The sequence below is a fragment of the Mesoplodon bidens genome (assembly GCF_964165515.1).
Source record: "Mesoplodon bidens genome assembly, chromosome: 6".
Lineage (NCBI taxonomy): Eukaryota > Metazoa > Chordata > Mammalia > Artiodactyla > Ziphiidae > Mesoplodon > Mesoplodon bidens.
This window is the reverse complement of record NC_138162.1, coordinates 62,685,599-62,712,810: the sequence shown is the minus strand read 5'-3', so window position 1 is coordinate 62,712,810 and position 27,212 is coordinate 62,685,599. Positions and strand designations below refer to the sequence as shown.

General features: G+C 39.7%; 1 protein-coding gene across 12 annotated transcripts in view; it reads right to left on the bottom strand.

Annotated features, from left to right (window-relative positions):
- Positions 1-1,748: 1,748 nt before the first annotated feature.
- The window catches only part of BNC2 (basonuclin zinc finger protein 2), a 429,706-nt gene continuing 404,242 nt past the window's right edge, over positions 1,749-27,212 (bottom strand). For 6 of the 12 annotated variants that reach the window (XM_081238148.1, XM_081238153.1, XM_081238155.1 and 3 more), the window contains 2 exons: positions 26,936-27,001; positions 1,749-11,735 (listed from right to left, as the gene is read on the bottom strand). In XM_081238148.1, the coding sequence (XP_081094274.1) occupies positions 11,075-11,735; positions 26,936-27,001 (727 nt within the window). In that variant the 3' untranslated portion in view covers positions 1,749-11,074. Of the gene's footprint in view, positions 11,736-13,345; positions 13,380-26,935; positions 27,002-27,212 lie in introns of all 12 variants that reach the window. The other 6 variants (XM_081238152.1, XM_081238154.1, XM_081238149.1 and 3 more) reach the window with 5 other exon arrangements.

Sequence of the window (27,212 nt, the reverse complement as noted above, 5' to 3'; positions counted from 1 at the left end):
CTGTTCATTATATGTCTCTGATGAATATGGATAATGATTGGGTGCCTGAGAGTCAGGTGACTAAAAATAACTGCACCTTACAGAGGATCGATAGATTTCCCCCCAGTATTACTTGAGGCACTTCGATATTCTCAGCCGCCCCTCCCGAGCTCCCAGCCATGAGATCATCTCTGGTCTTCATTGATAGATCGGGTCCATCCTCAGAGCAGCTTTATTAAATTAGTAGCACTTAATCTACTGTCATACTGTCAACTGACACGGGGCAGACTAGCAGACGGCAAGTCTTCCAGTGGCTCAGAAGAGCCACTGGCCGCAACCCAGGCAGCTCTGATTAACTTTGTGCCAAGAGTTGAATTCATGGGTGCCTCTTCGCTAAAAAGGAGGATTTCCACCATTTAATAACATTTAAAACAATTTTTTTTAAAGAAGGAGCTGTTTGAGGGAGGATTCTTGCCAATTACAGACATGTTATGACTGATGAAAAGATCATAATTATGCTTGGATTCCCTGTAGGGGTGCGTTAACACGTCCGTAACATTTAATAACCACATGCCTCAGTGGAGGTTGACTTCCCCCAAATTGTTTCACCTTTCATTTCTTCGCTCTCACCCCCAAAACCGTCTGTGGGTGCTCAGAGGAAATCGGTGGGGGGGGCTCCCCTGCTCGCCGTCAATGCTTGGTGGTCAGCACCTTTGCTACCTTGAGTGGGACCCTCAGTCAGTGGTACCTGAAGCTGGCTGGACAGTTCCTTTCTGTGGGTCTGATGACAGCCAGACAGGTACAAGCAGCCTGTCCAGTCCCTTGCTGGCCAGAGGCCTGGGGCCAAGGGGGTTGCTAGAGAGTCTGGGTAGCTTGTTTCTCTGGGTCGGAGGCCAGAGGAAATGGGAGAAGGGGGTGGTACAAGCTGGGGAGACTTGGATAAGTGTGGCTCCAGGGACGGAGAACAGGAAATACTACATTGGAAGGGAGACTCCAGCAGAAGTTATAGTCTGGGTTAGCTTAATGTTTAGCTAGAATTGGTTTAAAAGGTGGGGTAATATGAAACAGTTGCTGAGTCAGAAGCACCCTATGTGCCTCTTCCCATTGGCCTCAAGCAGTATGACAGGAGATGTCATCTGCTAGTTATATTTCTAGATGATAACATCTTTCCATCTGCTAGTTTTATTTCTAGATGATAACAAGCACAGTCTGCAGAAAACCACTGTCAAGAGAATATAAACTGAAACACAAGTATCTAGCATGAAAAAAAAATATATATAGTCCTCATCCTGTTGGCTGCTGTCCACAAATTTCACAGGGTCAAGGTGGAAGCTATTTGCAGAAAGCCAAGGGGCAAAGATACCTAAGGTCTTCCTTTCCTTAAAAGAGCTTGTGCCAAGGCTTTGGGGAAAAGAAATTCTTGAGAGACACTGGAAAAGCATCCCCAAAGGGATAGCTTTAGTGAGAAAAGACTCAGTCAGTGTTTGCTGGGTTGCATCGGGACTGGCTAGGATCTCCGTAGCTCTGACTCAGCTTTGCCATCTGAGCAAGAGATGAGTTTGATCTTCCTGAGAAGTGAATTCAGTAATACCATAATTCAGTCCAAAATGAAGACTGAGTTATCCAACAAGTGTGCTTAAATAAGGGTGAGCCACGATGTGGGCTGAAGTGTTTCTAGGTGTGTTTTATAAAGGTCTCTTGGAGTTTGTTGAAGTTTCTTCAAATCAAGAAGGTAAGAAGAGATCAGTGATAAATCTTTAATATAAAAATTGTACAAGAATTTTGATACAAATTACAAGAGGTATTTGGACAAAATATGAATAAAATTCCATTTACATCCCCAAACCCTTATGCATTTTATGCAAAAGACATACTGTAGACAGTTATAGTACAGAAAATACAACAAAAGAAATAGCAAATAAAAACTTTTAATTCCCTCAGACTACTAATAAAAACAAACCGAAAAGCAAAACCAAAAACGAAACAAAAACAAAACCCTTGTTCAAGGTACATACAGTATTTACGAAGCTACCGACGTCACAATGATTAGATCAGGGTGATGCAAGCTGTCCCCGTCCCTCAGTGCTACTCCCTTTTGTAGTGCAAACTTTGGTTCTGTGGCAGGCTGAGCAGAGAGGCTGGTTTGATGCAGAGGAGAAGAGAAATGAAAAAAGCATAAACCCCCAAACTCTGGGAGGAGGGAGAGGACATATCTTGGAGAAAATTCTTTTCCTTAAGATATTTCAATTCCCTTTGGCCAATTTTGCTGTCAAATAGGCAGGTTGAGTCAAATGGTTTTGTTAGCGAGACACACCAGTGGGTTTGGGGTGAATAAGACAGTTAGGTGTTCTCTCAACCAGGTGAGGGATCTTGCTCGTTCTAAAAGGCCTAGTCCCTGACGAGCAGTAGAGAACGGAGAGCTTTCTTTCCTGAAGCCCCGACTCACCTCCACCTTTGAGGAAAGGCCCAGGGAGGCCTCAGACCAAAGTCTTCTCCTGGTTTCTCTGCCTTCCCTCACCCCTCAGACCTCCAGATACTCATGTTTAGCAATCCTGCCCTTGTTCATACTGGCACTGGTAGGAAAATGGTAAGACTTTTCTGCAGGGCAGCTGAACCAAAGTTTGCACAGGAAAGTGAGAGCACCATATATTATAAATCTTAGTCATATAAGCTTAATATATAATGCTAGAACATCTCATTCACTTAATCCACGTTATGTAAACCCTGGACAGGGTAGAACACACAAACGTTTCCAAAGCCATCAACATCCGGGTGAGGGAGGGAGTGTTCTACCTTCTTGCTTCAGAAAAGAATTTTTTTAAGGGGTGGGTGAGATGAGAAGAAGAAAGGGCAGGGGTGGAGAGATAATGGAAAAGTCAGGGGAGATTAAGATGGGCAATGAGAGGAATGGATTACTCTGTACAAAGACATGCAAAATGCTCCAAATTGAGTACTAAATGAAAAAAAAAATCAACCTTGGTTTGTGCATCTCAAGTGAACCTACTAACTCAGCACATTGTCTGGGAGTCAAGAGCATCATACCTCATGAATCAACGCTTCTCATGGCTATGGCACTGATTCACAGGCAGGGCAGGGGGATGCTTTGTCTCCTAGCATGGAAAGGACGGGCAGCCTGTCTCCTGTGGAAACAGTGCCAGGTCAGCTCACCTTGCAGCGGGGGACTACCAAGAGGGCTGGGCTTTTCTCCCCTTCTTGTGGAAAGCATTTCCAGGGCCAGATGAGTGGAGCTCTCGCACACATCCAGGGTCCCCCCCCCGCCCCGAGTCACCTCTCAATCCTTGCATTCCGTAACAGAAGTGGGCAGAGCCGGTTCATAATGGATCGATTTGCCATCTTACTTGTGCATTATTTCAGCATCACATTTGGCAACAGGAAGCCTTATAAAGTCTCGGTATAATGCTTAGATATTCTCTCTTCAAGAAATATAGTTTTATACTATCTACTTCTCTCCATTCTTGTTAAAATACCTTTTTCTGCTCTTCCTTCCCTTCAAAGAGTCTTTAAAAAAAAAGGAAGCTAGAAACACATTAAAATAATTAGAACTGTCCTTAAGCATCCCTGTTATTTAAAGGGTGGGGGAAAACTCATATTAGCAGAATCTGTGCAATTTTGGCAGCTGAATTTTTAATTAAGATTCTCTTAAGATGTTTGCTAAATGATTGTAATATATACATACTGGGGGAACTTAAAAAAAAAATCAACTGCTTTTTCTCTGACCCCAAGAATCCTTACTCAAAGTGCTTTTCTTCCCAGTCCTCACCCTGGTTAATGCAATTATTTTAGCACGGGTTTGTCAACACAGACCTGGTAAGTCGTCTGTCTCTAAATCTGCCACTTTTCTCTTTCCAGAAGTTTGTATCAAAGATGACACCCACCTGTATCTTATTTGGTTGACAAATAGATTTGAAATGTGACTGTTCAAAGCGGGGTTGGGGGGGGGCGGTCATCAGCTTCTAACAGACCTGCTGCTGGACGGTTAGAAGGAAGCATGGAGTCCCCTAGTTCCGCAAGGAAGATGCACACAGAGATCTTGCACTTCATTCAGCCACCAACTAGCCACCTTTTACCATCCTTTAAGCAGTTTAACATACAAAAATAGCAGCCAATACCTACACGCTATTTAGGCTCAAGATGTTTGGGAAGATAACACTTTCACGTGATCTTCCTTTGTACCTTTTGTCCCCTAGTCACTTGATTTTGTAAAGCTCATGCACTTGTGCTTACCAAAATTTTCCCAAAGTGGAGAATTTACTTTTACGTATAGAGTGGTCTCTGTTTTAGTGATTCAAGTCAAAGTCCCCATGCCTTATTATTTTTTTCAGATTGTCAGTCCAATTAAACAAAACAAAGGTGAACTTGTCTTGTTACACTATGGATTTGGAGGTTCTCATGGCAAGACACGTGTTCATTTAGACTAACAGTTGGGTGTCAAAACTAAAAAAAAAAAAAAATTTTTTTTTTTTTTTTTTTTTTACCATCACACACAACCAATTTGTTACAACACGTGCACTTTTTGAAGGGGAGGAAAAACATTTTAATGCTTTCCTTACAGAATATGGGGTGATCTAATACCACTTTTGTCACTGACTTGCAGAAACTGTGCTCTAATTATAGGGCCAGACCCAGTACTCCCAAAATGCACGGGCTTGGAATTGCAATACTTAAGTTTCCAAAGACTCAAAAGAATGCCATCAAAGTCAGCATCTCTCTACTGACCCTTAAGAAGTAGTCTTGTTACTGTCCACTTAATAGCTGGAGAGGGCACCTTGAGGCAGCTTTGGGCTTACCAAAGATACAGTTTAGTGGGTGTGTGTGCGGGCTTATGTGATGGGAGGAGAAGGTAGGGGGAGAGAGAAAGGGGCGGGGGAGGGAGAGAGAGAGAGAGAGACTGTGAATGTGTGTACATCAGGGAACTCAGTGGGAAAGCCTAGCCCTTGTACTCAATTTCCCCTTCACAAGGGATAAACAGGCAATTACGCATCCTTTTATATTTGATGGCCAAGTGCTGAACTGGAAAGCACACTATTAGTTTGTGTCCCTTCAGGGCCAGGGCAATAAGTAGCCAGGAGAGCTGGAGCTGAAGCAGAGAGGGTGTTGTCTGCTGTTAGTGTGACAGTCTTGTCAGCAGCGTTCACATTACTGGAAGGTAATAAAGTGACAAGTAAGTTATTAGAAAGATATGAGGTGAAATTGAACTGAAGCTTCTCGATGCTCAGCCTGGCTTTTTCCCTTCCTCTTTTGTAACCCTCCACTATTTGTTACAAACTAAGCCTTGTCTTGATACACTATATAGAAAAAAAAATTTTTTTGCAGTAAAGGTCAAGTGAGTTTACAACACTTCAGAGGAGAATAAAGATAGTTTTATGACAACTATAGTACGTTACTTCAAAAAATATATAGCATTATAATGAACAATAACGCTGATCCAATTCAGTGTACTTGTAAAAATGCTTAGGTTTTTTTTAAACCCCCTGTTATTAGGCATTTGGATTTTTCAACAAATGCCAAAAAGACGCTATTTGATGTCCAGTTATTGCCGAATGACCATAAACATCATTTTTGTGCAAAATGTGGGAAAAATGAGGATGGTGGGAGGACACAGGAAAGGATGGGTGTCTGGGCAAGAGTGATGCTAGATTAATGCACTCGTCAGTTTTACAGCTGGGTTTACGTAACACTAACGGAAAATTAATGTTTACAGTGAGCAACTCTCCAACTATAGGAAATAGGGAAATACGTTTAGGACAGAGCAGATATGGCCTTAATGCTAACATAAGCAAGGCTACCTACCACACACAGTTCAGCTTGGAGGGAAAATATGAAAACAGAAAAGTTACTTTTATGCTTCGTAGAAAGGTGAATGAGCTCACATTTTGATCAAGAGATTTTGAGCCACATAGCATTACAACCACGGCTACGGGGGCAAGCCACAGTAATGATGGAGAAAGAACAGATCCCTGCTGGCTACCATGCCCTTCAACTCCACTTGTCACAACTAGAGCTTGGTTTGACCATTGGACTTTTCTAGGACCTAGTTGACCCAATGGATCGTTTTGTTCCCTAAGGGACTCTGTAGCATCACTTCCCACTCCAAAAACAAGAAAGAAAAGAAAAAAAGAACACCCCCTCCACAACTGCCCTAGTTGGCTCCCGTGATCTGAAAGGGACTTGAGCTATTCCAGGCAGCAGCCTTCCTTTCTTTCTCCCTCCCTCCTCAGACTGGGGTTCGGTGATGCACCTGGTCATGGGGAGCTCTGGGGGGCACTGCATCGATGTGCTCTCACTGGCTACTAGGCTGAGCTGCACCGGACTTTTCTCGTGACCGTTTCAGTGCCTTCACTATTTTCTTTTCTGGTTACCTTCAAGCCAGGGCAGGTACGAATCCTCTACTTAATGTCCCTCACTCTGCTTTAAAAAACCATGATTCCCTCCAGTCTCTTTGGCACCTGCCTTTTATTGCCCTCCGTACTCATTTAGACCCCTCCCATTAGACAAAGAATGAGAGGGAAAAGCAAAATCCTCTAAATATTCCAAGTTTGGGGGAATCTAAGTGATTTTTAAAAACCCTGAAATTTGTCATAATTTTGAAAAGTTCAAGAAAAGGAGTGTGTCCACAGGATCAAAGAAGGTTTCTTCCAGATGATCTGTTTCTGATGACAGCAGATGGAGCGTGTCTTACGAGGGCTGAACTTTATTCGCTCTGTTAGTCAAACTAACCCAACGCTAAAGACCAAGTGCAAGTTAGGACTGCTCAGGTCAACTGTTGGCAGTTAGCAGCATGTCCGTCTCAATCTGATTACTGGCTTCTTTCTGTTTTAATTGCCAAGGGCCCCCTTTCTCATTTGCTTGGCACATGTCAGGGGTGTGTACAGAGGAAGGGGAACAAAAGGTCACTTTTTATTTGGTGGGAACCTAGCGCATGGTTTCCCCTGAGTAAAATGAGGATAATGCCTCTGGAAGAGCCAGCCCATTCTTGATATATTCAAAGCTTGCTTTTTTTTTTTTAATTTTTAAGAGCAATGTATATACTAACAGGCTATTGACCAGTTAAGTGCCTTTCTCCTCTTACTGGAAGGGCCTAGAAATTCATGACCAAAGAAATTACACTACAAGGACAGTGGCGCCATTGTGCTAAAAGCAATTTCAAAAGATGTTTGTCACCTTGAGAAGGAAAACATTAACACCTTGAAACCTTTAAAAGGCATCAGGCTGAACTGGGCGGCCAGACTAAGATCTGAAATGCATTGACTTATTTCAATACAATTTATAGCAGAACAAAGAATGTCCCGCTTTTTGTCACATTTTTAAAACCAAATTATCCATTCTTGCTCTGTGTCGTTCCCCTCCATAACACACAGATACTCCCTAAAGCAGACTAAGCCTTTCTGATATTTACAAACACATAGTTTAAAATGATCAAAACAGTACATTTCAACACCACCTAGCAAACATGCACGTTAATAATACTGCCCAATTTTGTACCTGTGACAAAATGCTGGTTAAAATCAATCAAATGGGAAAAGGCTGCTTGGATAAAAAAGCTGCATTCCTATTCCTTTTTCAGCAGGCATAGAGTGGATGCAGCTGAACAGAACCTGTTTCACAATAGGAAACTCCTATGAAAAAAGAAATGAGTATGAGTGGGCAAAGATGAAGGGCTCAGTGATTAAAATGCTGATCTCTTTATCCTTCCCATTTGCAGATAAGCCTTGAGATCACCATCTTAACTAGATTTAGAGTTAAGTCCAAACAATGCACTCAGGCACACACCCAAGGACAAGCAACCCTGGGGGACTAAAAGAAATGTACATTTCATGATTCTCCATCTTATGGACCACTTCTGTCAACTCCCCCTGTCCCTTTTAAGCAAATAGGCTTTAAATTGGAAAATGTTACACACCCACTTAGAAGGCCACCATAACATGTGGGCACCTGAGGCACAATAGTAGCAAAGGGGAGAGACTCAAAAAGGGCAAGTTGTCCAGGACTCACTGCCATTTCTCCAACAAAAGGCAGGTGAACACATTCATGCTCTGAGCAAGGGAACTTCTACCTTGAGAATCTTGTTACTTCTGGGGTTGTTCTAACTGGCTATCCACACTAGCCTGGTTTGTGGCAAGTAACAAACATTTGTTCTAAGCCTGGTTCGTTTGCTGTGACCTGCTGACAGCTATGTAATTCACTCATTAGGGCTCTTTGACCTTTTAGTTGACATTAAATTAAACAGTAAACACTGATTTTTGTACAAGATGAGTTCTAATATTTCAACCTAGAGTGTAACTGTTAAAAATGGCTTAAATTTTGTTATTTTCATAAAACAAAGTGTCATTTAGTCTACGCACACTCCCAAAGCCAGTGTTTCCATAATCTTTTGTTGGGATACCAAAAATATTTTTTCCCACTCTTTTGGAATCGAATCATTTGGATAATAGGGCAACAGCAGCAACACAGAGAACGCTAAGAGAACCAAAATGTTTTCAAACAAACTTTCATTATTCTAGTTCAGTCGTTCACAAACATACTGTACAGAGTCTTATATGGTATAAAACAAACAAAGGTAAACATCTCTGTCTATTCAATTTAACACAACACCAAAATAAAGCAATTAAGACTTTGGGGAATTCAAAGGTACAAGAAAACAAAAATGGTTAGCACTAATTCCTCAGCTTTTTTCACCGTAAACATTTGTCATTTAACAGACATAGTGTCTGATATAATTTCTTTTGTACTGCAAATACTTTTGGTCTCTCCTCACTGTAGAACAAATGAAGAATTAAATGAACCCCATAGCATGCTCTGAAGATGAAAAGATAAAGCCCCTAGACACATCTAGCTTATCTTTAAGAATCTATCATTTGTGAAATTTTCACAAAGAAGAATTCTGAATCCTCAACTAATGATGCTTATTTTTGGAAACAATAAATACTGTGAGGTACGATAAATCCTACAGGAATAATAAAAAGAGAAACATATTAACAGTTTCCTTTGGCAAATTTAACTAACGGAAGTGAATGCTGATGTGAACCTAGAAAAAAATCACAAAACGTATGAAAAATGGAAATAACATTAAAAGTTAAGACAAAGTGGGTATTTCTAACTTTTAGACTGCTGGGAGAAATGTTTGAGGCCCTTAAATGCAGAAAAGAAATACATTCTCTTTAAATTACTGTGTACTGTTTGACAAAATATTCCTTGTTTATCTCTTTTTTCCCCCCTCCACTTAAAAAAAAAAAAAAAAAGACAACAAAACACAGTCTGCAACTCACACCCTAATGGTTTTGGCTGCAGACTGAACTTGAGTAAATATCATCATTTAGTCAGTATGTTGTGGTAGCTGAGGCTGCTGATGTGGTAAACCAGCTCAGGCAACATGTGTAAACATCGGAAACAAAACAAAACAAAACACAACAAAAAAGGTTTGGAGAATCCTCTCCCCTCCTCTTTCTCACTCTCGATTGCTTGGTTTCAGGCTTGCTTTCATTTCTCTCTGACAAATCGTGTGGGGAAACACAAAACACTAAACAGTGAGAGATCCTATTTTAAACCCCCTTCTTCTGGCTTTTCAGAAAGGAGTGTTGCTTAGTTCAAGTTCAGCACATGTTTGCAAAGCTTCCAAGTACTGCTGCTGCCGCTGTTAAAGGTCTTTGATTTTGTCTATCAAACTAGCCTGAATCAGAGTACTACTGCAGAACGTGCAGTAAATTACATAGCCACACAACAGACCAACCCAGTTCAGACTTTTTCTTTTTAAAGGATTAAGGGTTAGGTCCTTGCGAATGAGAGCTCAACTCTTTTTACTGGATTCAGCTTTGTTCCATAGTGAGTAATTTGGGCTTTTGTATCCTGAAATATTATCCAGCCTCTAAAGAATAAATGCCTTAGCTGTTTCACACCACATAATTTTGTTTTCCTTTTATGTAACTTAACATATAAGCAAGAAGGTTGCAGTGTTGATTGTAATAACATTCGGCACTTGAATCACCAAGTGTTTTTTTTCTAAAGCGGTTTTCTGGTGGCCGACAAATTGGCCTGTGGTTATGTTGAGTGACTAATTGTATTTTCTTTTCTGGAAACTTGTGCAAAGTTGGCAGTTTTGTGTTAACACTAATACTTTTGTTTGGCATTTGTGCCCTATACTGACCAGACCATTTTTATACAAGTGAATTTTTTTAAAAAGACACTTACTTGAAGTATGGCAATAGTTTAAGGATAAAAAAGAAGCATGGATATTACACATCCCCTTGTAGTGTATGAAAAAAAGTGCATGACTGGATTTATGTACTAGTACAGGACATTTTAAAAAATCAGATCTGTGCTGTAAGGCATGCCAGCACCTCTTTATCACTATATCTAGCAGGTAGTAAAAACAAGACCATGGTTTTTTTTTTCCTTAAAAAGTGTGCATTAATGCTAACATAAATGAATAGAGCTAGCCAGCAAACTATTTTTTTCCTGTATATCTAACAGCTGATGTAACTGTAAAAAATTAAACAAAAGAGTTAAACAACCATCAATACAACTGTTTTACATCATTGGCCTCTCAAGGCTAAATATTTACAGGTGAATCTGCCATGCTTTAATTGAAGATTCTCTCAAAACCTTAAAGTTCACAAAAGACAACTATAAGGAGTTCCTTTTTTGTTTCTTTTTTTTTTCTCCCTTTTATTTGTTTGCAGGCAACAGTCATGGGTACAACAAATTGTCTCTCTGGAGAGGACCAGGAATTATTATTCTGTCAAAATTTGGGCTAGTTGCACGCTTTTATGTGTGTATATGTGTTTAAAGGGTACTTTGTTTTCACCCCCAAATGAAAGATCCGACCTATAAAGGAAAAAGAGAAAAAAAACTTCAAAAGCACCTAGTGTTTATCTTTTTGTATCTAAAGAAAAGAAAACGTGTGTGTGTGTATATATATATATATATATATATATATATGTAGACACAGAGGCATACATGTGTATACGCACACATATACACACACACCATCCCAAGTACACAAGCACACACTGACTATGGCAGTTCAAATACGTAGGCCATCTGGTGAGAGCTGGCATTTGTAGTGTCTTTTCTGAGACTAATCTACCGAAGTGAAGGGAATGTTTTTGTGGAGATTAGGGTTCTGACTGTGCCGATTCCGGCTTCGCACAGAGGAGAACATCATATTGCAACCGGGGACTTTGCACTTGTGCATTTCTCGCAAATGCACGGTTTTGTAGTGCACTCGCAGGGTCCCCTTGTTGCTGTACATCTTGTGGCAAATGTTGCACATGATCCCACCATGGCTCCCGGACAAGCTGTTGAACATCAGAGATCCTGAAACGTCAGCCCCGAGGCTGCCAGCGAGGGTGGGGACCTCGGCCTTGTGTGCCGACTCCCCACTGTCACTCGCCCCGTCGATGTCATCCAGGAGGATCCCCTCGTCGCTGCCTGCGTCGGATTCTCTGGAGGAATGGATGCTGCTGCTGGACTGGAGGCTGGAGGTGGTGCTCAAGTCCAGGACCATGTAGTCCTCCGCCATGCCCCTCCCGTACCCGTTCAGGTGGGAGTCTTCTGTCCCCGCGGGAGAGGAGGCGTCTTCCCTGACGTCGAGCCCCAAGGGGTGCTGGGCACCATAGATCTTCATCAAAAATTCATCCCGGAGGTCCTTGCTAAGGGAGGGCTGCGATGAGTCCAGGCCCATGTCATCGAGTTCTTTGGTCAACAGTTTACGATGGAGATTGATGTTGGCACTGTGTCTAGGAAAACAAGAGGCAAGGGGGGGGTAGGTGTACAGGGAGTGGGGAGGGTGAGAAAAAGGAGAGCATTTTAAAATTGATTCAGCTTCCGCTAGGCACCACATAAGCACATTCATTGCTAATGACACCCCTGTAAAAGCAAACATTTCCCCACATCCTCAGGATTTGGGAATAAGTGGTGGTGGGGAGTGCAATAAGGGGAGCTTTTCATTAACATAATTTTTATAAGAGAGTAAAATTCCTCAGTGGTAGGATGAATGCAAACCCATGCACCTTTTCCTGAATGATTGTTCTGTTCGTTTTACACTGTAGCAGCATCAGCTGCAGAGAATCTCACAGCAGAGATTTGAAAAAATACATTAAGTAGGATAAAAGGATGGAAACGTTCTGCTTGTCTAAACTGAACAATTTGAATTTACCTAAAAACAAAACGAAAGCCTTTTTTTTCCTACAGCAAACACTTTTAGAGGTATAAAAAGGATCCTTTTTAAAAAAAAAAAAAAAAGTAAATGGTCTAGATAATTTAGGGTTCACTTGACAAAATAATGCCTTGTTCCCCCTCACCTTCCTACACTGCAAGTTTTAGGTAGGAAAAACAATAAGCTTAAAAAGTTAGCAATTTGAAATAGGGTTACAGACTGTCTTTAAACATAAATCCCTTTTTGCAGAATGGTTTGGGGTCTCAGCTAAGTCTAATAGTAAAATACATTTATTTTCAGAAGCTGCTACATTTTAGAGTTGAAAATGTTTTCAAGTAATTTAAGTTTTAAAATTTAATTCTTAAAAAAAAAAGCTGAAAAATGGAAGTTGGCTTTTTAAATAAAACCCACCCACCCTTTAAAAAAATCACACTCAACAACAGAAAAAAACCCAAAGGGACCAAAAAAGAAAAAAAACCCCACACACAATAAATACAAAAAAAGAAAAAATCAAGCACAATAACACATGGTCCCTCTATTTTAACAACTGGAGTCCATACTTCTTAGACAAGCAAAACTTTTACTCTACTCACTGAATGCTTTGCTTGCATTAAAAAAAAAAAAAAAAAGATAGTATTTGTCCCAGAGCATCCATAGGGATGTCATGATTTACCAAAGCCTGATAGGTTATTATCTGTCTGAAAACATTGCCTTTGTATTTATATCCCCCATTTATTTTTAAAGTGCCCTTGGGCATATACCTCTCTCCACCTGCAAAGGCTCACGTTTGACACGTACCTAAATTGAAGGCTACCCTTCCAAAAAGTACACCCGTAAATAAATATACAGATACATAAAAGCTTCTCAATAATGGCAGAAGCTCTACATCTTAGAGGAGTAATTGTGATGAACAGAAATTGATAATAGAAATGACCTAGAATGGCCAGCATCAAGTTCAACAGACCTCCTGATTATAATTAAAAAGTATGGAAGACCGAAATGAGTCACTCCATTTGGTGACAAGCATGGCTAATGTTTCTTAGAGATGGTTGAGAGGTATGTGCCTCAGAGACAAGAAAGGTGGGAAACACTTCCCCACCTTCCCACACAAGACAATATACAGCACTGCGGGTTTGAAGGGCAGAGGGCCGGCAGCCCTCTCCACACTGCGCTTCGGGAGGCTGAGCTTACCTGGTGACAATAAGATCAGCTTTCTAATCTTTTGCTAAATCGATCACAAAAGAAAGCAAGAATGAGAGACAGAGAAAAAGAGAGAGAAGGAGAGAGAGAGAGAAAACAAATTCACATTCTAGACATCTGGTTTAAAAAAAAAACTTAAACAATAACATAGGGATTTAAAATGTTCTGATCACAAAATCATTTTCTGTCATAAGCGATCATCTCATATGCTGTCTTGATTTTTCAGATCAGCCGCATCATCCAAAAAATCATAAATCAAATTAAGATAAGCCAAATTCACAGCATCATCATCATCCATAAATGAGTTCTGCACAGATGCATGCAGTGTGCAGATATGTGAATGATAAACAGAAGTGGTCCCCACGGTCCCTGCTCTGACACAATCGCTCCCCGTCTCCTTGGTGTCAGGTGGCAGATGACTCCAAGTGCAGGTTGCTAAGCAGAGTGTAGGAAATGCCTACTGTGAAGTCTTTCCCCTGACATGTAGGTATGACACCACCAGAGTTATTACAGGAATGTGGAAGTAGAGTGACAGTACATACTGTCAAACAATCTACTGATAAAACAATCTGCCAGCCACAAGCAGCTCACGAAGTCCTACCCCTCTGTGTATTACTTTTAACACCCTCCCTCCCCTCCCTTTCTTAATTTCACAAGCACACATTGTGCAATGACTTTAATCTAGAACTCCGTTGCTTCTCACACATCTGCAGTTACCACTTCCTAGATTCACTGCTGAGAAAACAGCAGCCAGACACACAGCAGTCACATCAAGACACACTGAATAAGGAAGGATAAATTAACATCGACAAAAGGACACACTGATCCCCCAGATGGACACATCTTTCCGAAGATGACTTGTGAAATTGCACATCTCCACTGCTATGTTACCAGGAAGAGATGTTTCTCTTCATTTCTCACTTACAGCAATAGAAATCTGTAATCTAATTAGATGATGTACCAGCCCTCAATATCTGTCAACCAAACAATGTGCAGAAATGTGTAGACCAGCTCTGGCACTCTGTTCAACAGTGTCCCTTTTCCGCTGTCAGCAGTACTGTTGGCCTCTGCTAATATAATTACATTGGCTTTTATTCAATTAAGTGCCATCCCTTGCTTAAAAAAAAAAAAGCTACTTTATCAACTGATTCAGGTGTAATGCAATAATAAAGATGAACTCATGGCAGTGCATTAGCTCTGCTGTTCATAACTTCAGTACACGGGTTCATTCGTGGTAGTTGATTTCCATTATGCAACCACAGTTCAAGAGAATTGATTCTTTTATCTTCATTTCTTAATCTGTTTCATTTTTGTTTAATAATCCTCCTAAATGCCATATGCAAAATACTTGAACTGGGGATGGGAAGAACGTGCTGTGGAAAGCTTACTGGTCTGCTCTCATGATGGTGGGCTTGTTCTAACTAACTCCAGTACTACTGGGGTGGAAAGAGGCAAAGCAGGAAAAGGAGGGAGAGAAGACAGACTCTTTAGAGAGTCCTGATCCTGTGCCTCAAGAGGTTAGGTTCAGCCTCCACAGAATGGACAAAAGGCAGCACTTGATGATAACCTTTTGAGAAACCTGGACTCAAGTCAATCCAAACCCTGAACTGTCAGATAACACTGCCCAAGGAGGAGAGACAAACACCTGGGGTGAATAGCAACTTACAAGTTTACTTGGATCAGAAAACCAAAGAGGTAGAAAGAAAGGGAAGACGGAAGAGACACAGAAAGAAGTCACGCCAACGGACTATCGGACATACAGGGAAGAGGATCCTAAAATGGGAGGAAGACCAGAGAATGCTGGAAACGGGAGGACCTGCAGCAGAGGAAGCAGTAGGCAGCTGTAAGAGGGAGAAGGGGGACTCCAGAAAGGAACCAATTCTGAGTTCTCCAGAGAGAGAGTTTTTCTAGAAAATAAACCCTAGTGTTCTGAATATGTATCTCCAGAAAAGAGGAAAAAATAATCATGAACAAAAACCATGTTAAAACTTACTATATTTTATAAGAATGTCAACAGTACAAAAGCTGTTTCTATTTGCTTTGATTAGGTAGGTAATACCGATACTCCGAGGAGGCAGCTTCCTCTTACAGAAAAAGCAAAAATGACTGGGATGAAGAGAAAAGGTGAATTGATAAGTAGAAGGGGTAAGGATCCGATCTCACTGGGGATCTCGTCAAGAGAGTAGGCCAAAATTTAGTCCCAAGATGGTCACTTTCAGGAAGAACATAAGCTATACCTTATTCAACCTCAAGTCTCTTGCAGCTCAAGAAGAATACTTTGCACTTCGGACATAATTACATTTATTTGACTTCAATCAATAATATGCAGCCTTACAGAAACTTTCCCCAAAATACATTGTAGAAGAGAAAACAATGATCCCAAGATTGGAAGCACGTAACTCAATATTTAAGAAAAGACACTGTTAATACAGCAGAGGATAATTCTGACCCTATCACACCCCACTGTAGTGCAAGGTAATGATATATAATTAGGGCATGACACAGTCCTATAACCTAGGCTATGCTTGGAATCACAAATGTTTCCTCTGACCCTCTGTACCCTTCCCTGCTCTTTCTGTACTGAGTTTACCAAAAGCCTCTTGAAAACTGAGAACACCCTCAAAAGCAAAAAAGTTATGAAGCCTATATGATATAGGAGAGGTCATAAAACCAAACTTACTCCATGAAATGCTGAGTGGAAGTACTCTAGCTGGACTAAAGTGGACTACCAGTCTTTTTCGGTTTCTTTAATGAAAATGTATGTCAATTATATGTCAGTTTAAAAAAAAAAAAAAAAGAAAACTTTACCATGCAACCACAGAAGACACCAAATCCAACACAGTCAAGCAAATGCAAGTGCCCTTTAGAGAAAGTCAGTCCTGTCTTGAGCTTTTCTTTTCTCACGTTTCTCTTTCCAAGCTTGTTCAAGTGCCCAGTTCAACTTAATGCAATGTTTAATCATAAAAGTAAAAATTAAACACATTAAATACATTGCAAAGAAAAAGCGTTTTGAGATTTTAACTTTGGTTTTGAGAGGAAGGAACTTAAAAAAAAAAAAAGTCTCATGACCAAGTTAGAAAATCAGAATGTGGTTGTCCAAAGTGAATAGTAAATCAAGTTATAGGTTACATGAGAAGCTGAATATAACCTTAATTCTTAATCAGTTCTGAGCCATTCTAAACTTAGTGAATTGAAACAAAATACTTGATAATTAATTACAATGCCTCAGGTGAAATGGAATTGAGGCTCCATTCTGGAGCTTTTGCCTTTATTTTTTCTGCTCACCTCTGCCACTCCACACACACACACACACACACACACACACACACACACACTTCTCAAATTATATTGTCCAGAATGATCACAGTGATGTATACACAGCAGATACCACTATATATATGGGGTGCGGGTGTATGTGTGTGTATATGGGGCAGATAATGTTGTTTATATACAATCTGGGAAAATCTAGATGCTGGGTTTGAGTGTATTGTGGGATACTGAGTCAATATTCCTGACCAGAAATTAAATCTGTTAACCAAATCCATAGAAATGAAAAGTTAAAACCTCTGCCCCTCATTAGTTCTCTTCTTATCTGATTGCTTTGACACTATCTGTTGTCCTTAATGTCTCAAAAATATTTGTATCATCATTGATGTCTTACAGCCCTGTGAAGTAAATGACATTTTTGTTAGTATACATTTTCTGTAAAACAAGTAGTTGCTCTAATAGGCTAATATTTAAAGATTTTTCTCCAAAAGAGCCAAAAACCATCCCTAGCTCAGGAAATTCAATGTAAAATTCTAGTGAACAATGCTCCAAAAACCCCCAGAAGTATAGAAGTACATAATAAATGCAAGAAATATAAAGCTAAGCAAATTCTTGCAAATTAAAAGTATGAAATTCAGTCACTTCAATCCCTTTCAATATAAAACAAATCATCCATACTGGTCACGCAGACAGTTCCCTCTACATTCAAATTATTCACTTGAAGATAAGCTCCCACCAAACTCTTTAGGGGTTTAGCTAATTTACTGCACAGATACGGCACGTCTGTTGTAATAACAGGTAGGATGTATTGGGGTCGACCATTTATCAGAATTAGACTTCTTTTCTCAATTCACAGTGAATTATGCTGCCTACATGACTCCCCTCTCTCAGAGCCTGCCATCCCCTTACGGCCCCTAACGTGGCAGGCGAACAAAATTGACAGTCTCATCTTGTCAACAAGGGACGATTCTCCTGAGAAGCCATTTAACTTTGCCGAGGAAGCAATGTATTAATGTGCCTGTCCCGGGAATGTTAATCATCTTCAAGCTTCCGACCTAACTTTGACGTGAACGAAATCACCAAATTTGTTTACTAAATGAATCGTAATATGCTAATAAGAAAGCATGACATATATGGAAAAGCCAAACAGATGGTTTGTTTACTCCACTTTGCAACTTTATAAATGTTGTAACTCTGAAGATGTTAGTGAGAATTATTGGTTTGTTGGCAGAGGTGAATGTGTCTCTCGCATACTAAATCTGGCACTACGGTTACAAAACAATTTGTCATTGCTGTGGAATGCATAAAAAATGTTAATGTAGTAATGGCATTTAGGAAGGCAGATTGGTGGATGGAAAATATCTATGCTGGATGCTCAGGTTAAGTGCAGAATTGATATCCAACGCTGTTCCCTAACCATTTTACTTCTGAGTTGTATCTGACACATCGAGGCTTCTGGAGGGTGCTGATTATTCGATAGATAACCTGTTGCGCTGTAATGTGAGACGCGTGTTACACTGGGAATAGGATTATGTTTTCACAGCATTTGGAAATTTTCTCAGTCAGGCAGCTCTTATGGTGCTCAGTTTACTACCATTGTTGGGTAAGAAAAAGCAAGGCGGTTCACCCTGGCATCTTTTAAGGACTTAAATAAATCTGAGCTAGAATTTTGAGATTTATATTTACCCTGGATGAACTAGCCCTCAAGTCTTCATCCCTTGTTTTATTGTCTTATAAAAGAGTTTAGAAGACCTATTTCCAAAATAATAAGAATGCATTTTTCTCTAGATGCTCTGATTTCTTCTCCTATTTAAAAATAAGCTATCTTTTCTAATGTGTACAGAGTGGAACATCAGTTTCTCTCTGAGATCTTTTTCAAAGGAAATACTTCCTAAGACTAAATATCCAAGAAGGTTTTATAGCATTAAAACGGTTAATTTATGATCTTTTAAAAAGACAACATTTGGGATGTATGAGTTCCCTGGGGGCGGGGGGCAGAATTTTGTAGGCAATATTATAACTTAGCTATGGCCTTCTCTAGAATTGTGTTGAAAAATGAAACTACTTAAGATACATGAACAAAAAGAATGTGCAAAATCTAATTTATGTCTTTGGTTAAACAATGTCAAAACTACCAGCTGAGACAGCAAAACTTCAGTTAAGCAACCAGCAACGCACCTATGCTACTAAACATTTCAATGTTTAGCAACATTCAGATGATTTTTTTGAAATTCTTTTTACTTTTGATTCACAACAAGCATAGCCACAGAAGCAGAATTTTGTATGAAAGAGGTGCTTATTCCTCCCCAAATCATGAACCACTTTCCCCAACTTCTTAGTTCCATATATATTCATATTGAAACCACCACGAATCTTGTGGGATTTACCTGGTGTATCACCATACAGTGAAATTTCTACCTGTCTGCAGAAGAGAAATGAGAGAGAAGTGAGCTAAAGAAACCCCTGCATTCATCTTGCTGCCCAAGGATCACTGAACCACTTTCCCCAACTTCTTAGTTCCATATATATTCATATTGAAACCACCACGAATTTTGTGGGATTTACCTGGTGTATCACCATACAGTGAAATTTCTACCTGTCTGCAGAAGAGAAATGAGAGAGAAGTGAGCTAAAGAAACCCCTGCATTCATCTTGCTGCCCAAGGATCACTTTGGAGCAAGAAACATTAGTGGCTATTCCAGCCTGGCACTTCTATCTCATTTGAAACATCTCCTCATTCCTGACCAACAAAGAAAATTTCAATAGAGTACTTTTACTGGTTTAACAACAGTGAGCTCCTGGGATTGTCAAAGTGCTAAGCTTTTTCCAAGGAGAGAAGAAATCAGCAGCTCAAATATAATTAACCTTCCATTCTCAATGCAAACTGCCACGCACAGGAGCTCTGCAGTCTATTAGCGAAGTTATAATGGCCAACAGGCAGAAGCAAAGTTGGTCAAAAAGTTGGCTGCTGCTGTCATATTTTTGGAATTATGATTAATGGCCCTAATAATGTGGATGATTACTGATATGTGTATCTCCAGCAGTTTATCATATTGCTCTGGCTGCCTACGTCCACAATAAGCAGGATGCTATCATTTACCTCTTTATTGAAGGCAATCCTTCTCTTGAAGGAGCGTATTCTAATTGCTTCGTAATGTTTTATGTCTTAAACATTTTGCAGCTCTGGACCTTGCCAACTGTTTCGTGTCTACCATTGATTAATTACTGAATGTTTAATCAAAATTTAGAACCTAATGTAGTCATTTATGAGCACACTGCAGTGCCAAAGTAGTTAGGCTGTGCTCCCAAGTTTGGAGAGTGCTGAGTTCAAAATCAAATCCCAGCCATGCATGAGAATCCAAGAATTTCACCTTGGGTGCTCTGAGGTTGCCAATTCCATCTCTGCTGATGAATGGAAGGTAATCTAACTACAGGGTAAACAGCATCTTTACCTACCCTCTCCCCACTGGATTTCCCTTTCCTCTTTCTCCCGATTCCCTAATCAACAGAGCACCACTGACTGCTTGCTTCTGAGAGCAAGAAGGTTCTCGTGAATACCTGTCACAAGAACATAGCTTTGAAGTGGTTAAACAAGTGAAAAATAATTTGCTGGGACAAATACATAAGTTTTTTTTTTTTAATGTGGATTTTTTATGGTACTGTCATACAACCATTCACCGTTGAAGTTAAGTGTTTTTTTAATACCATTACTGAACTGCTGAAATGGATGCTAATATAGCTTGGAGTGCTAATGTCAAGTCCTGGTAATAAAAAAGACAGACTGCTGAATGAAATAATTTCAAGTAAAAAATAGAACAAAAGTGCTCTCTCTCTTGCTCTCCACTTTTATTGAATTGGGACTGACTGAGCCAATTGCTTTAGAAGTCTGTAAAACACAATTACTAGTGAGCGGACTGACCCCCCAGTGCCCCCTCAGTGACACAGCAGACTAAAAAGGCAGCAGAGTTAGAGCGGCTCCCCTCAGCTGGCCCTCAGACCCAAGAGGCTTGCTTTTGAAGGTCTGTTGTTCTCATTGCCCAAATCTGTCTCCTTTCACTGAAAAAATCTTATCCCCCATCCATGTGCTAAAGTAACTTCATACATCACTTTCTAAGATGAAGATGTCTATTCTGGCAATTAAGGATGATCTGTCTTTTGATATTCTTATTTATGTGGGTGTTTACATATAAACACACATACATTATGTGGATGCATTTAGATGAGAATGTTAGCATAATTTTTGAATAGCTAGTAATAATTCAGATTGACATATGCAATAGCAAAATTGAGGCGCCACTTACGTATGTTCGGGTAGAAGCACTTGGCTTTTTTCTCCTAAGGTAAAGTCAAAATAATTAGAGCAAGCAAGAAAAAGAATTAAACTAGAAGTAGGTAACATTTTTCCCCCTAGTTAATAAAAGAAGTAATAAACTCCATAAAGTACTAGAGTTAAGATCACTAACACTTCAGGCATAACAGCTTTTTACCAGGAATTTACAACTCCTGTTTTAATTCAAGCAGCTAGCATTAGGACATAAAATCTCGGTATTTTTTAAGTGGAATTTTATGTTAAATAACTGAAGAAAAATTGTTCTTTCCTGAAAAGCATTCTTTTCTCCTCCTTCTCAGCTTGCTTCTCTCTCACACGTGCACACACACACACACATCTTGGCACTGAAGAATTAAAGTTAATAAATCCCTTTTTTATGACATTGTAATTTTTTGGCAAGTGTAAACTCCTTTTATATTCTGCCACATTCATTTATTTGAAGCTTGTGGGAGTCTTACGGCAAAAACATTAAATTATTTCTGAGAAGGCTTTTTTAAAAAAGAAATGCCTTCTAGCCCAACCTTCACTATGAAATTTCAACAGAGAAAGAAAAGTCTGTGTTCTTCTTAGTACAAGAACAGCAGCAACAAAAATGATCATTCACAGCAAGAGAGAGCTGGCAGAAGCCGCTCACCTTAAGAGAGAGCCCATCTTCCCAGGACTGATACAAGCAAATACTAATATATGTGTGAAGTCTTATAACCTGCTTCCAGGTGAGAAACGGCCTATGTTTTTTAAAAAAGAAAAGACCATCTAGAAAAGCAAATATTTCAAATGAATAATTATGAGAAAGAATCACACCGAGAGAAAGTCTATCAGAGGGTCGGGTAGACGGTGGTGGACCCAAGGGAGACGGAAATCAGGAAGATGACCCTTTCAAAGTGGCGCTATCATGAAAATTACTACCTGTGCATTCTGCTCTAAATGCTATTTTTGCCTGAATTTTCGAGTTTGCACTGGCGAGAGCAGTAGCTTGTTCCCTTTGAGGGAAGATAAGGATAAAGGGTATTATAGAAGCATTACGTTTGTGCAGAGGAAGTTACATAGCCACAATAGATTGAATGTTACTCCCATCAATAGAAATTTGTAAAAATTTCTTTGTATCATGGAGAGAAAGTCCTTTGCCTGCCATTAAGCTTTGTTGTCTATTTTGTAGGCAGTTTGGTGGAAGTGACTGGTGTAGTTCTTGGACTGAAGGAGTGAAAGGTCAGCAGAGGCTTAAATGAGCTTGTCTTACATCCAGCTGGGCCAGCAGGAGGTCATTAGGAAGATCCGAGGCTCACTGTAGGCTTGACAGAGTCTCTCCCCATGATACAAGGAGACTGTTTTGCTCATTGCTCTTCTCCCAGGATATAAAAAGGAGCCCAGAGACAGGAATGACACCGAAGTTTATCTTACTACCAAAGTTTCGGTTGAGGAGGGCACAACTAGCAATTATTCAGAAGGGGGATTTATTTTGTTTGTTTGCCTTTGATGGAAAGTAATGGAGAGAAGTACAAAAGACCTACTGATCTCCTGGCTGTATTGTGAAACCAAACAGAGTAACAGGGAAGAAGAAAAAAAAAAAACCGCTTCCTTTAAAAGTCAGAGGACCGGCACAACTTCACCTTTTAAAAGAATTCTGGTAAAGGAGAGCTGCAGTTTGAGTGGCAAAAATATAGGAAATGAAAAGACTGATGCCTTAACATGTTCTCTTCTTGTACTTGGAGAGGATTAACATGCGTTATTTGACAGCTAATTATATTAGGGCAAATATACTAATAGTGATCTTAAGTTGGTGCTAAGTGGCTCATTTCTTGGAGGTATTGCCTGGTGAAATCATGTGTATTTACTGAAAATCTCTCTTTAGAAAAGTTCTCTATAAATTTCCAAACACAGAGAATGATGGAAAAAATGGATGTCGCTGCTAACAAGGTGCTAACAGGAGGCAGGTAGCATGTTTTCGCATCTTCACCTCTGCTGTTAATGTATGCAGTGGCTCATCAGAGGTAGCTCATGTTAATTTATTCCTGCACACCTGTACAGGGCTGGAAGTCAGGTAATCAGACAAGCAAAAACTATACATCTCTGCTTTTTAGGTACAGCTACCCAGAGGCCTATATAGGAACAAATTTAGTTCTGGAGACATCAGCAGGTTTTAATAAACCAAATACAGATGTCTTATTCCATACAAATCAAGAAGTTTACATGTTTAAATCTGGACAGATTTAACTAGCAATCAAAGAGAAGGTTCACACTTGGCACCAATGGTTGCCTCATATTTATTTATAAATCACCCTGACCAAATATTATTTTGTTTTTAAATCTATTCATGGGGCTGAATCACCTTTCCTAGACCTTGAAGATCACCATACATGCTGACCCTTCTGATAAAATTCAAGATAAACTGTGGCAATTAGTGGCCACTATTCTCAGAGGAAGAGAGGAACAAAGATGCAGACCATGTAGTTTCTGTGGACAATGTCTTCGTTATAGTTGCCAATGTAAAATCTATTTATGTCTGTTTTAGTGATTGGCATTAAATAGATTTTTATCACATTAGCAAATGATAAGGAATTTGGGGGAAGAGGACAGAAGGGTTTTTATTTTTCTGAATAAAAACCAAATGTAATTTATAAATGGGGTTGATCCATGGCCACTCAGCCCTCCTGGGGATCAAAAAACATGACAGAGGATGAGAAATGACCAAAGGAAGCCAGGCCCAGCCAATTCTATGACACTATCTTCAAGAAAATGTCCTTTATGAAGACTGTAGGTTCTAGGCCAGTTGGAATTTCTTCTTCCCGGGGAGTATTTTCTTATGTTTACTTCAAAACCCAGGGTCAGCTTTCCTGTTCCCTGACAGAACAGCATCTTGGCAGAAAAACCAAGGGACGAACAAGAAAGAAGTAAGGGTGTTTAGAGACTGTCAGGTGTAACAGTATACACTTAAATACTACAGCCATTGCCTTATAGTTCTATAGTTCTTTACAGGGAAAATAATTTACATTTTACTTCTAGAACCTGGAGTAAAAATTACCCTAACTACCACCTAGCGAACAGATGAATTGGCGTCTGGGTATATTAGCTTGCTCTTTGTCATTAGTGTGGAAGGGTCCTCTTTGCTTTCTAATTTATTAAACTCACACACATTCACAGCTGTATAGAAAAGGACACCTCTGACACTGCGCTTGGACTCCTCAGCCCTCACAAGCCTTGCTTGTGCCCCACTCTCTCTCTCTCGTCTCCCTTTTTGTGACTTTACACAAAGAATATTCTTGCTTTTCAAAAAGCCTTCAATCTGATCTTATAAAAACCTAGAAAGACCATAAGCGAAGACTTGGAAATCTTTGCTACCTAGCCGTCAAATCTAAAACACAGCATTTGACATCTTTCTACTTCCATCCTACTAACAGCCTATCTGAGACCAAACACGCAACTCCCTCGTGTATAACCATCTTGGAAGAAGCGCAAGAAGACCTGTTTCTCTCTCCTGTAAGGTGTTCTAAGCCCAAAGACAAGAAGGCTGCTTTCGTAGACAGAAGGAAGAGGGTCATTCTGTTAGTTTTATCACAGGCATCCCAGAAACCCGGTAGCCTTGCACACTTCAGCCCCCACTCAGAATGCCTTCTAATGCTTTATTTGCACAAGGAGGATGTTGTGGAGTCCAGGATGGATGAGTTGAGACTCAGGGGAGAGGAGAGAAATGGGTGAGGACATGGCAGGATTAAAGGCAAAGGAGGATTTCTGTTTGGGAAGGTATGTTGGCTCAGAGAAAGGTAAGAAAACTTATCCTAGCTTCATAGTGAATTGAAGAGGAGAAAAGCAGGGACATGAAATTCCTGGGGTTCCTGTGACTGACACAGTACAAGTGAAGAGAAAGAGGAAGATAATATGTCTGAGGGGTAGATTCAAGATGTGAGGCAAGAGGCTTTGTGAATAAGGAGATTAAATTACAGGTTGTTATTAGTTGATGAAATGACAGTAAAAGGCTGAAACAGGAGTACAATTATAGTGCAACTGTGTTTCCTGAGATGCACAAAGAGGGTGGTACCCCAATGGCATCACTGTTTTCGCTTATTCAGTGGTAGTGACATTCACATCATATATTAACTCAAGTAATAGACTCAACAAGGATGAACACTCTTCTTAAAAAAAAAAAAAGTCAAAGTATCAAGAGTTTTTGCTATGTTTTTACCCTGAGGTCAAAAGATTTGCGGATTCTTGCAAAGCAGAATTTCATGTGAGAATCAAGACTTTCTTGTACAGTATTTTTTTTCAATTTGCTTTTTATCATGTGTGACAAAACTCCAGAATTAAAAAGATTAGGCATGATGTGCTATTTCACCCATATGAAGTGTAATCAATCACCTGTCTTCTGAGGTTTGCAATCTCTTCTGTGACTGAACATACATGGGAGAATATCTGTATTATGCTTCTCACCTAGAATATCCTATATCCTAGTTATCCTAGGCACTGGTCTAAACTTCTGTATGGCTGGTCACTCATGAAACTCTCAATCCTTAAAATAAAAATAGAGATTGAAATATTCTGCTATCAATCAATCACTAAATGTTTTTCCTCAGACAAACCACCCTTTCCACAGTACCTCCTTATACATTAGGACATAAAAACACAAGTGCTTGCGTTTTCTAGCGGCTTGACATAAATGAAAGCACCAAGCTTCGGGTGTTGTAGCCTTTGGTCCCAGAGCCATTTATTCCAGTGTCATGACTTTCAGTATTTTCAGCAAACCAACTAAAACTGTGATAGGAATTCATGCAAATAAGCTTAAATTTTGGCTTGTCTTCAAACACTCCATTTCCATAAATATTTTATGCAGGTTTTCATGAGTCTTTTATTTTTGTTAAAAAAAAATCCAATGCATTAACCTCATTATCACAAGTGCACTGTTTCAAACATAAAAGAATGAATATTGCTCACAAACTTGGGGGGGTTGGGTAGAGTATTATATTTTATTATTCAAAGTCTAGCTATCTTATCTGCCGTATTCTGGGGCTGTTGATGATAACCTGGAACTGAAAAGAACTTTGTGACCATAAAACGTTTTTACAGAACAAGGTAAATGGGGGAGGGGGGATTTTTAGGAAGAGCGATTTCTCTTCAAAGCATGTTTTGAGTTGTACAAAGAAAGCCACTTAGTTTTTTCTCAGAGATTTTGCTTTTCATGCATTGTGCTGCTTATATTTTAGTACAAAGGAAAAATATATTTTAACTTTCATTTTTAAAAAGATTGAACTTAAAAAAAAAAAGCTGAGCATTCTAGTGACAGATCACTACTTTTCAGTGTACTTCTATTATATGTTACTTTGTCAGAGACCTCTGCCCAACTGATAAACACTAGAACTTGGGTGGTGGCTCTTTGGAAACTCCCTAATTCATTTTGTTTCTTCTACATATATTGATTTTTACCACGTAAAAAAATTTTCTCCAAAAATATTTTTAAAAGGCACTGGAAAACCAAAAACCACATCCAATATGATGGGATGAACTAACTGTGTGACTCTAGTTGGGCTAGTGTATCATGTAAATGATCTGTTCACAAGCTTATCTCCGCAAGGGTAGGACAACTGTGTTACCCCACCACTGACCACCTTGACACATTCCATTTATATCACATTTTCTTTAAGATTGAAAAAGACCACTGTAGGTTTAGGACCAGCTGCTTCTGTTTAAGCCCAACTGTTTCAGAGCTGCAGCTACATAGCAAAGGTGTGATGTCATCTGAAGGCTGGACATAATATATTCTAACTGATCCTCAAAGTATATGCATGCCTCCCCTTCTGTGCATAATTCCCACGACAGATTATATTTTAGAGATGTGCTCAAAGACATTGTAAAGTTAAAGTAACCCACATCACCATACCCTTTCCCCGTATCAACAATTACTTTGGTCCCGTTTTCTTCTGATATTTTTATGACTCTTAAAGAATTCAAGGACATACTAAATACTCATGTAAGAACGATAACATTTCTGGTTATACCTACGGAGATGCAGGCTGTCTCGATGTCCTGGACCTATGGTTCTTTCCATCCGTAAATTTCTGTTTCTATATTGGATAAATATGTGTGTATGAAGATAATATATTGATTTAATTAAAAAGCCACATGGCAAAGCAGAAATATATATAACAGAAGCTGCGGCTTCTAAGTGAAGGTTCACGGGGAAGCAGGGAACTGTGTACATAGTTAACTTATTCACACCTAGATGCATGGAAACACACATACACACATACACAGAGCACAGAGAAAAATGGCGTG